Genomic DNA, 12,259 nt, shown 5'->3' on the forward strand with positions numbered 1-12,259 from the left:
TACCAGTTCTAAATGATGAAGTAGTCAATCAAAGAGTTACTCTATAAACGAGAAATGCATTTACTCAAACCAATTAATATATGTATTAGTTATGAATGAATTAACACTCAAAACAGTAACAGCGTACATGGAAGACATTCCACTGTCACGTCCTGACCATAGAAAGCCTATATTTTCTATGGTAGAGTAGGTCAGGGTGTGACTAGTATTTTTAGTCTAGGTTATTACTTCTATGTGGGGTTCTAGGTTTTATTTTCTATGTTAGGGTTTGTGTATGAACTAGTTATCCTTGTGTTTTGGAGCAATGATGGATAGACTAATTAAGCCTGGTTTGGCCCTTGGTTTAAGATAATTATTATCTTTAATCTTCAAACTAAATTAGGCCTGGCCGCTTGGGTTTACCACGTGGTCAGGGTAATCAGGCTAAAAGACTGTAATCCTGAGGCAGATAACGTTTTTGTAAGCATAGCTATTTGACATTCCAATAAGAAACCGTAGGCCTGCCTGGTATCACCTTTCCCATGGAGACTTTTGAAAGACAAGATTCCTATGCAAATAGAATACAACAGAATATAATACAACATAATAGTAGGCTGCAAAATAGAATATGATATATTGGCTACTTTATTGCAACCTGTTGGGACATTCGTCTTCTACCTATCTCAACCCCATGCCACAATAAAGCATGCTGTCCAGCTGGGCCAGCTGAGTTCAGGGCGTGGGAGGGGCCATCCAGCTGTGCCTGCAACATCGTCACACTCATGTGTAAACTGCAAGGAGATCCAGGTCCAAACTGAAATCTTCCTAACCATCCCCATCCATTTTCCACTACATACATTGCAGATAGGTATCCTGGTAAAGTACGAAAGAAAAAGGCGCTTGAAGGCTGGAAAGGGACGTTCGTTATCTGGCCACAATCGGAGGACGCGATTCTTCAAGTGGTTATTTCTGGCATAATCTCAGGTAAAGCAGCGCAACTGGAAACGGTTTAAATTGAAATGTATTTTAGCGCATCGGTAGGCTATTTATGAGAACTTCAGACAACGACCTGTTTAGATGTCTTAAAAGGAAAATTAGTGTTCTGAAGGCAATCATTCCATTAGGCAATCTAAACGAGTTATCGGAATTCGCCATTATAAGCCGCGGACAGGAGCGCAAAATAAAAACGGTCCTAAAAACATTGGAATCCTCCGGACTAGGACAGGCTACTTCACATGATTATCAACCAGAAACATATTTTCACATCTGTTCCAAAGAATAATCTAAGGCTACTGACAGAACGTCAACTACATGTAGGCCTATTGAACATTTACCCAACAGATGGCAGTTCATCCTTATTGGCATCACATCCCCCATTATCTCCTATTTATCATAACATATTGTTACAACAGGAGTGAATATCCTGACATAATGCATATTCATCTTTTTGGAAATGGTCAAACATTCTCTTAGTATTTCCCATAGAATGGAGGACTGCTTGTGTGTGATGCAGGACAGGTTACATCAGTGGAGTCAGCTGGTCCCTGTTAACAGAAACACAGACAGATGTGGTCCAATAGAATATAAATTAAAGTTACCCGGAAGGTTGCAAGTTCAAATCTCCGAGCTGACAAGGTTCAAATCTGTCATTCTGCCCCTGAATAGGCAGTTAACCCACTAATCCTAGGCTGTCATTGAAAATAAGAATTTGTTCTTAACTGACTTGCCTAGTTAAATAAAGTTTAAAAAATGTATGTTGCATTGAACTGTTTAACTGTAACAAGGTTGGGATACACTGCCCAAATTCTGTTGGAGATCTCAGCCCTGTTTACATTAGGCTCTGCTTATTATATACCTATTTTTAAACATTTTAGTAAATTAGTAGTGAGTGCAGACATTTACATACTTTCTTCATACTTTACATCAGTCTCTGTGGGCCCGTTCATGCAAGCAGGAGTGCAGGAGCATCGCATAGTACCTATATGGATTTATTGTTCAAGGCAAGTCACGCTCAGTCATCATTAGAACCAGGATGAGAGGGCTCTGAAATATCACTCTGTGTAATTGCCACTAAGAAAAAGCAACCCACTCAGGGCTTTGTGACTCACAGCATACCCTCATAGCTTTGGAGTGCAACAGTATTCACTGGGCTATGCTGCAGCCCTCAAAATGCATTGCCATAACAACATGGTCATAATGTCTTAAAGTCCATGGCCAAATATCTGAGATTCTAAAAACCAGAATCAAGACCATGAGAAATTATTCCTAATAGTTCCGTCAGACATCTGCTCTGGTGAACTCACAGGTCTGAACTTATAGGTCTTAAAACATTGTCAGTCAATAACATCAACAGGATTTAAATTCAACCACTTCAAAGAAGAAACATCAATGAAGATAGCAAGTGAAGCGAGGAATTCATAACAGGCTACTAGTTCTAGAAAATGAATACCAGATGTGAAGAAAGGGACATGGCCAACACTTTGGCTGTTTTGGGCAAATATGTTACAGATACAATTATGCTGAATTGAATGTTTAGAAATGAAAGTGAGATGTTATCAATGACAATTCAAGATTTTTATAAGAGTTCCAGGGGGCTCTGTTTTTAAATAAGCTTTTCTTATGGCTTAAGTCTGCATTATAAAAACACGACAGTCAGCTAAACTGCAGGCAACAATGTTTTTTCAGAGACAGTTCTGAGGCATCATGGGTCTCTCTCTCTCTCATGGCCAAGTCTGGCATTCCAGTTAAAGGACAACAAATAAGATAGATTCCATAAACACTGGGTTTCATCTGGTTCAATTCTTATCCCAGCACCGGTACATGTTGCTGTTTATTTACTCTCTTCTGTTTGGCTTACACAAAATCCCCCTGCTCTCAAGGTGGTAAGAATAAACTAATAGATTGTGAGACTCTTTCCATGGCAAATGCAGACATATCTACACTGTATATGTTGGCTGAGTTCTTACAAGGAAATAAATGTGGATCATCTTTCTTATATAATAGCACTCTATTTTTACAGTAGAACAGTGGGTTGGTGGGTTGGTTTGTTTGAATGTAGGCAGCTTCCCTTGAGTACAGGAGGAGTGTATTCCTGACATGCAGTAAGAAAGCTAATGTGAGTTGTGGTATGTGGGAGCTGTCACTGAGCTCATGTTAATATTGGTTAAAGTAGAACAATGTGCAGAAGCAACAAGCTAATAAAGAATGTAATTGTCATCCTTTTTATTCAGATGATCCACGGTTGGTCCTGCATTGAGAGCCAGCTGTTTGTTTATTAACAGACGCTCTCTCTCTCTATATATAACTGAGGTCAGGTCAGAATTGTGTGAGAAATTACATTTTAAAAATTAATATTGTTGTGGCACCATGTTTGTCTTGTGTTTCCTGTCTCAGGAAAGTCGTTCCCTTGTTAGTTCCTACTGAAAAGCACCTGACCCATGTTGGAAAGTCCTGCTGACTGTCCTGCTACCTAATGTTAATGTCAATGCATTTCAAATGTACTTCCCCTGTGTCCATGACTGTGTCCATTACTAATGTGGTGGAATTCACCTGGACTAAAATGTTCTATTCACCAGTGACCCTACAGTACATCACTCTGTGCAGATGAATAGATTGTAAATCCTTGTTAGAATGTGTTCAGATGCTTGTTGAGTATAAAACCCATTAGTCATCAGAAAGCAACCAGTGAAGCAGGAGATATTCCTCCCATTCTGTAGCTATTGAACAGAGCTCTTTTATGGGGGATGAGAAAGCCTATTGTGAAAGGAAATTGTCTTCCTGGCTTGCTCGGTAACACTGTCGCACTGTCAGTCCAAGTCAGATAGAATCAGCCCCGCCAAAGTTGAAGCTGACAAATGATTTGCCAAATGTGTCTGGAACAGAGCAGCTCCTTTTTCGGCCTGTTGAATTATCGGGAACTTGAGAACTGAATGGAAAGTTGTAGGAGTTTACAGTTTGTTACATTTTAGAGTTGACTTTGGTTCCATGTAATTTCCCACTGTGGTGGAGTCTTGTCATCAGCACCTAGTTTTGACTCACTTGATATTCTGCTCAGTGAGTTTCATGAGAGACTTTTACATAAAACACCACACAGAAACATCCCTGAAATAGCCCGGATTCCTGAGCTAAGCCATGTGTTGTGTAGATATAGAGAGAGGCAGACGGGGGCTTGGAACCATCCATAGTACTGCAGTGCGTGCAGAGCTGCAGTTTTGCTGTTTATGTGTATTTGCCTTTCCAATGCCATCTGTATAGGTTAGTCTTGCCAAGTGTGAAATAACTAATGTTATTGAAATAAGTAACTCATTTTGGGAGGAGAATTATACTTCTACAGTTATTAGATCAGATGTCTGCGATTATAGATGCATTATTTATAGATTTTTCCCCCTTTCTTAAGCTCATTCCCTACCCTGTTATTTCTAAGTGAGTGTGGGAGCTTGCAAGGGATGTTGTGCGTAGGTGAGGGTGGGACAGGTTGATAGAAAGAGCCATATTCTGAGCTAAGATTATGCCAGAAAAGGTCACTTGTGTGATCAATGTGTGCATTTGCGCCAATTCAGCCAGTTTTGCTGAAAGACCAGAAGAGCTAAGGGATATCCTGGGTGATATTTTTCGCTTCACAATGATACTTTTGTTTTGCAGCATATTACTCAAAACTAGGTTTGCAAAGCTACTGGTAATTTGCTAAAGCTAAATCTATCGTAACTTTGGTCATTTATACTTGAAACACTTTTAATATGGTTTTCATTTTTTATATCTGTGTCCATATTGTCCACAAGTTTCTAGTAGATAGACCATATGGTTCAAGAGAAAATAGCCTAATTAATGATCAAAGCTTCTAATCAACAATTGTATAATTTTCAATGAACTCTGCAACTCTTCCAACTATTTACTTTTTTTCTCAGCTCCCACCAGTTTGATGCCAAAACATTTACAACAAATACATATTGACATAGTAAACTTCTGAAACCTTCATATTAAACACCAATGGTAATCACTAAGGTGAGGGTTTATATTTAGGATAATGTTTTACAGCTTTGTCATTCAATTTTTTCATTTTATTTTAATATATTTTACAGATGATGAGTCCCAACAAAGGGCCAGAGATAATTACAGACACCTGTAATAATCCCAATAGAGCTGCCAGATGTCTTGTGATAGATTACATACAAAGATACCAAAAAGATACCAAAAATGTTGGTGGTTTACTGGTAAACTTCTCAAGTCTCCAGTAATATACCCTCCCTTTGCAACTCTACTCAAAATCTTGTTCACAGTTGGATGTAATTGAAAATAAAGTATATACACAGAATATAATATATCTCCCATAAAGATACACTGAGTGTCATGTGCCTGTCTTTGTGTTTGCTGTTGATTAGCTGACAGCGAGTCCCTTCCCTTTTACTACAGGATTATGTTTGAATGTTTGTCAGGACTAGTAATGACAGGACTGCTGACATATCTTTCACTTGTCCCCCAATGTGCAGAGCTGTCATTTCCTATGAATGTGCTATGTTGTGATAAAGGCATGAATCCTTTAGCCAGGATATATTTATGCAAAGGCCCATCTGCAGGTCAAATAGTATATGGTTTGTTTGCAAAAAAACATCCCAATAACATTTTGACCATCAAAATATTATGAACTCTCCACCACTTTCAGCACTTTATAGAAAACAGATGTATGTTTACATTAGACTCTATCAAACAATACTGCAGTCCAGCAAACCAAAAGTCTCACCACGACACTGAATTAAACCTCGTTCCCTTCCCTCCACAAACCCTCTGCCCATCACCATGTCAATTAATGAATTAAACTACCTTAACTTCCCTCCACAGACCCTTTCCATCGCCATGTCAGTGAAGTCGGACGGGAAGAGAAAGTGGGCGACAGTGAGGGGCCATCTGAGCTCCTCCCAGGACTCAGACACCCAGCTGGAGGCCAACCTGGAGAGTGCAGACCCAGAGCTGTGCATCCTCATGCTCCAGGTGCCCAGTGTGGTCAACTACTCTGGGCTGAAGCGTCGTCTGGAGGGCAGCGAGGAGTCCTGGATGGTCCAGTTCCTGGAGCTGAGTGGGCTGGACCTGCTGCTGGAGGCCCTGGACTGTCTGTCTGGGAGGGGCTGCTCCCGCATCGCAGACGCCCTCCTGCAGCTCACCTGTGTCAGCTGTGTCCGGGCCATCATGAACTCCTCGTCTGGGATCAACTTTATTGTGGAGAATGAGGGCTACATCCGCAAACTCTCCCAAGGTTCGACAGCACCTAGGACTGAGGAGATATACAGTGTTTTAAGGCTATGGCATCACACACACACACACACCTTCCACGAGAGGTTCCACGAATTAGCCTTTTATATATATACACAGTATATATAGACACTCAGTGGCCAGTTTATTAGGTACTTTGAGGCATGGAAACGTTTCTTAATTGGTATCAAGGGACCTAACATGTGCAAGGAAAACATTCCCCTTGCCGCTCCTTCTTGTTTTTAGCTAATAGGAGTGGAACCTGGTGTGGTCGTCTGCTGCAATAGCCCATCTATAACAAGGACAAAAGAATAGTGTTTTCCGAGATGCCGTTTTGCACACCACTGTTGTACTGCGTCGTTATTTGCCTGTTTGTGGCCCACCTGTTGGCTTGCACGATTCTTGCCATTCTCCTTCGACCTATCATCAACGAGTTGTTTTTGCATACAGGACTGATGCTGACTGGATGTTTTTTGGTGGTCGCACCATTCTCTGTAAACCCTAGACACTGTCGTGCGTGAAAAGCCCAGGATCTGGCCATTTCTAAGATACTGGAAATGGGGAGCCTGGCATTGGCAATCATACCACGCTCAAGGTTGCTTAGGTCACTCGTTTTGCCAATTCTAATGTTCAATCTGTAACTAAATGTTGCAATGCCTGTCTGCCTGCTTTATATAGCAAGCCACGGCCACATAACTCACTGTCCGGAGCAAAACATTTTCGTGAACAGGTGGTGTACCTAATAAAATGGCCACTGTGTGTGTGTGTGTGAGAGAGAATAATACTTAAGAATTAGTATTCAGTTGTACATAATTGTAATCCAATATAAAATCAACCCCACAAAATACCTAAGTAGATTTGGGAATTTCAAAGAAGTACCATGGCAACAGAATTCAGGTCAGATATAGGCCATTGTGTCAGACAAAGTGTATGGAGGGGGACACTGTGTGGAGGTTACAGTGCATTGCAACATCTTCCCACACACTGACAAACTTATCACAAACAAAACACTTTTTTGTAAAGGTAAATTCACATTACGTTGTCTTAAGATGAGCCATAACATCCTAGAGGACACCAGACAAGGGAGAAGGAGAAACGTAGGAGGGAATATGAGGACAATGACCATGTGTACACTGACTGATGTCTGTGACTTTGTCTTATCACAGCCTTGGACACGTCCAATACCATGGTGAAGAAGCAGGTGTTTGAGCTGCTTGCTGCCCTGAGCATGTTCTCCTCTGATGGGTACCGTCTGGCCATGGATGCCTTGGACCACTACAAGGCAAGTGTCATACAGCCAGACAAGCTGTCACTGATTGACAGAGACTATATACCATACACTTACAGAATAAGTGACCTAGTTCTGATTTAGGAAGGATCATGAGAGAAAATTAACAATGCTCGAGGAAAATTATAAATAACAATCTGTGTGCTTTTGATGAAAATGTACTGAAATCAGTTATGATGAGTTTTTTGTAGCATGCTATTTCAGCGCAAAGGAATCTCATTAAATAGGCAAATTAAAGTCATTTCTAATCAACCCAGACATTACTGAACAACCATATGCACCTAGTAATGCCCTCGAGTGTACATGTGTTGAAATGCTGAAGTGACCGCTTTGGGTTTTCAAGCAATGTCCGTAGTTGTCAATACTTTGATAAATGTTACACACTGATCAATATTAGAGCATTATGGGGATAGAAGCTGTCCTCACACAGCAGGAGTTACATGTGTTACTTTGCTTCCAGGGTGTGAAGACCCAGCAGTATCGCTTCAGTGTGATCATGAACGAGCTGCAGGCCACAGACAACGTGCCCTACATGGTCACCCTCCTCAGTGTCATCAACGCCATCATCTTTGGGACAGATGACCTGCAACAGAGAGATAAGATGCGCAAGGAGTTTATTGGTACAGCGCATTGTTTATCTTCACTACTCAGCCACTCAGTTCATCTGCAAGGTCACACAGTGGCACATTGTTAATAACAAAAGTTTCCCTATTGAGAAACACCAGACAAATGGGAATGAAAATATGCCATTTGGCAACACTTCCATTACTAATGTATGTCACTGTGTCATTTTAGCTATATGCCTGCTTGCAATCTGTCCCCTCCCAGTGAGCGTTGGGTGAAATGACGGTGAAAATTAGGTTAATTTACGGTTCTGATTGAAAGTTGAAAATATGTATTTTCCGGACGTTGAAAATATGTATTTTACAGACTTTGAAAAGACGTCATTAACATATGTTAAAAATACTTATTTTACGGACGTTGAGAATACTTATTTTTCCAGTCATTGTTTCTATGGCCAAATTTCAACCGTACATAAATTCACATACAGTACCAGTCAAAAGTTTGGACACACCTTCTCATTTATTTTTTGTATTTTCTACATTGTAGAATAATAGTGAAGACATCAAAACTATGAAAGAACACATATGGAATCATGTAGTAACCATAAAGTGTTAAACAAATATTGTTTATATTATATTTGAGATTATTCAAAGTAGCTACCCTTTGCCTTGACAGCTTTGCACACTTTTGGCATTCTCTCAACCAGCTTCATGAGGTAGTGAAAGACCATATTATGGCAAGAACAGTTCAAATAAGCAAAGAGAAACAACAGTCCATCATTACTTTAATAATATCCTCTACGGGATCGGTGTCCCCCCCTCAGGACGGTTGAGCAAGGAAAGTAAGACCCAGAGTTACCTCTCCTGCAGAGGATAAGTTCATTAGAGTTACCAGCCTCAGAAATTGCAGCCTAAATAAATGCTTCACGGAGTTCAAGTAACAGACACATCTTAACATCAACTGTTTAGAGGATACTGCGTGAATCAGGCCTTCGTGGTCAAATTGCTGCAAAGAAACCACTAGTAAAGGACACCGATAAGAAGAAGAGACTTGGTTGGGCCAAGAGACACGAGCAATGGACATTAGACAGCTGGAAATCTGTCCTTTGGTCTGATGAGTCCAAATTTTAGATTTTTGGTTTGAAGCGCCATGTCTTTCTGAGACGCAGAGTAGGCAAACAGATGATCTCTGCATGTATGGTTCCTACGGTGAAGCATGGAGGAGGAGGTGTGATGGTGTGGGGGTGCTTTGCTGGTGACCCTGTCAGTGATTTATTTAGAATTTGGGGCACACTTAACAAGCATGTCTACCACAGCATTCTGCAGCGATACGCCATCCGATCTGGTTTGCGCTTAGTGGGACTATCATTTGTTTATCAACAGGACAATGACCCAACACACCTCCAGGCTGTGTATGGGCTATTTGACTGAGAAGGAGAGTGATGGAGTGCTGCATCAGATGACCTGGCCTCCACAATCACCCGACCTCAATCCAATTGAGATGGTTTGGGATGAGTTGGACCACAGCGTGAAGGAAAAGCAGCCAACAAGTGCTCAGCATATGTGGGAACTTCTTCAAAACTGTTGGAAAATAATTCCAGGTGAATCTGGTTGAGAGAATACCAAGAGTGTGCAAAGCTGTCATCAAGGCAAAGGGTGGCTACTTTGAAGAACCTCAAATATAAAATATATTTTGATCTGTTTAACACGTTTTTGGTTACTACATGATTCCATATGTGTTATTTCATAGTTTTGATGTCTTCACTATTATTCTACATTCTACTTTTGACTGGTACTGTGTATCTACATGTCAATGAAGAAAGAATTCTATCACATTCAACATTTTGAACTACAATTAAAATAGGAAACTGGAGCAAACCAAAGAGTGCAGAATGGAATGTTTATTTTTCCTCCCATCTTTCACGTTAGCTTTTTCTATTTTAGCTGTTTCAAAAGCTTTAGAACTGGCAGTGATCATGTTCAGAGATTTCAGACACACAATAAAAAACAACAACAACAGAACACTTCAACTACAATAATATTCTCAATAACAGTTAGACACGTTTTTCTTGCTATGACTGTGAATAGGGGTTGTTTATTTACCTTAGTTTAATGCACTGACTGTAAGTTGCTCTGGATAAGAGTGTCTGCTAATGGCCCAATATGTAAATGTGAAAAGGAACACTTTCAGAGCATGCTGGGTATTATTCTAATGAACCCCGCCCAGAAGAAGACCACGTTTGGTCAGTCTGGACCAAACCTCTATGTCTTACAGGTTGAGACAGCACAGTACAGTGCAGCACAATACAGTAGAGCACAGCAGAGTTTAGTTCAGTATAGTAGAGCATATTGCAGCACATTAGAGTTCAGTACAGTAGAACACAGAATGCTGTACTTTACTCGAATGTGCTCTAGTATTCTGTACTCTACTGTATTGTACTGGACCATACTCTACTGTACATTACCAAATCTGACCCAATCATAGACGTCGATGTTCGAGCCAAATCGAGGTCGGTTCGGGCCGGGCATCTATGGAGGTTGAAATCAATTCCGGTCCAAACCGGACCAAATCTGAATAAGTTATTGACGTCTATGTCCGTCCCCGCCCTGGCCCTGATTTTTAACATCCACAGACCAAAAAACGACATCTGTCTGGCCAGGACGGACGACATCTGTCTGGCCAGGACGGACAGACCAAATTTCAAGATCTTTTCAACTGCACAGACTTCGGTGTCGGAATGTGCTCACTGGGCTATCTCTTCCCTAAATACTTGAATATTGGGCAAACCTCACATATTTAGGTTTGAAAGTAGACCTATTCATTTGTATTTGACATAGATGGTGGTACCGGAATCATTTTTTGTTTTGGGAAAATCTGTGTTTTATCTGGGAAATTAAGATTAGGTCTATAGAGATGTGTGCTGAATTTGTTGAAGAAATATGGGCATAGTAGTCCTATCAACATTGTATGTACAATATTATGGTTCTTGACAGGTTACAGTATTGTCCAGGAACTGGCTTCGATGTAGGCCTACCTTTTTATAATGGCAAATTAGCTGCAATCAGAAGCCAACAACAGAAGCTCGTCTGAAGTCTGTCAAGTTACCATTCACATCCTTTTGTGAATTTGGCATACACAGAAAATGTGTAATTTGTTAGAAGTCGTTCCACATCCCTGCTCCACTGCGGATTGATTAATTATATCCTAAATCGCTCACCTGTGAAAAATCACACGCTAATTCCCATCACACAAATTCATGTTTACATTCCGTGGTGTTCCAACTTTTTAATAGTACAAAGTACGAAACTGATCAATTTGAAAGTGGATCGTTGTTTTTATCACTGCCTTATTAAGTGCACTGTTTCTTTTTTCCAGGATTACAGTTACTTGATATACTGCCCAAATTGAGGTGAGTGCCTTGACTGACTTCCTCAATTTCATTGTGACTTTTTTGTTGTGTGCAGATAAATTAAATGCCCATGCATTGGTCAAGCACAATAACATGAGTGAAATGTTCAACAAAACATTTGTTAATTTACTTGATTTGATTTGATGTGCAAGTGGGAAGTACACATGTAAACATAGCCTACTTGCTCATTAGGCCCTTTTGAATAAATGACTTGGTGTGTGTGTGACCTCCAGAGATGAGGAGGATGAGGACTTGATCATTCAGTGTGAAGCGTTTGAAGAGGCTATGGTTGAGGATGAGGAGGAGCTGTTGAGGGTCTATGGAGGCATCGACATGAGCAGTCACCAGGAGGTGTTCACCACCCTCTTCAACAAAGTGAGCACAGCCGTCAGCTGCACGACCATAACACTGCAGGTCACCTTCTCTTAACATCAAGGCAAGTCTAGTAAACAATTGAACTTTAATAAGGTTTGGTTGTGTGTTGGTCCCCCTCCAGGTGAGCAGGTCTCCGTCATCCCTCCAGCTGCTGTCCATCTTACAGGCCCTGCTGCTGCTGGGGCCCGACAGGGCTGACATCTGGCAGACCCTGGAGGCCCTCACTAACAGGGCCATACTGCTGGATCAAGACTGTGAGTCCTCTGAGGCAATTATGTGTCCCCTAAGAGAGTTTTGGGCAAAGGACTGGAGTCTGGGTGAATGTAGACGAAGAGCAAAAGTGCAAAGAATATTTTGGGGGGGTTACATGTAGGCAAAATTCTGTAGATTTCAGTGTTTGC

General features: G+C 40.9%; 1 protein-coding gene across 1 annotated transcript; it reads left to right on the plus strand.

The window, feature by feature from the left end:
- Positions 1-780: 780 nt before the first annotated feature.
- Positions 781-11,487, plus strand: inf2 (inverted formin 2). Its single transcript, XM_064953896.1, has 5 exons — positions 781-963; positions 5,815-6,226; positions 7,389-7,504; positions 7,971-8,130; positions 11,450-11,487. Exons 2-5 carry the CDS (start codon positions 5,830-5,832, stop codon positions 11,485-11,487), a joined length of 711 nt encoding a protein of 236 aa, XP_064809968.1. The 5' UTR covers positions 781-963; positions 5,815-5,829.
- The last annotated feature ends 772 nt before the right edge of the window (positions 11,488-12,259 follow it).

This window comes from Oncorhynchus masou, chromosome 32 (assembly GCF_036934945.1).
Source record: "Oncorhynchus masou masou isolate Uvic2021 chromosome 32, UVic_Omas_1.1, whole genome shotgun sequence".
NCBI lineage: Eukaryota > Metazoa > Chordata > Actinopteri > Salmoniformes > Salmonidae > Oncorhynchus > Oncorhynchus masou.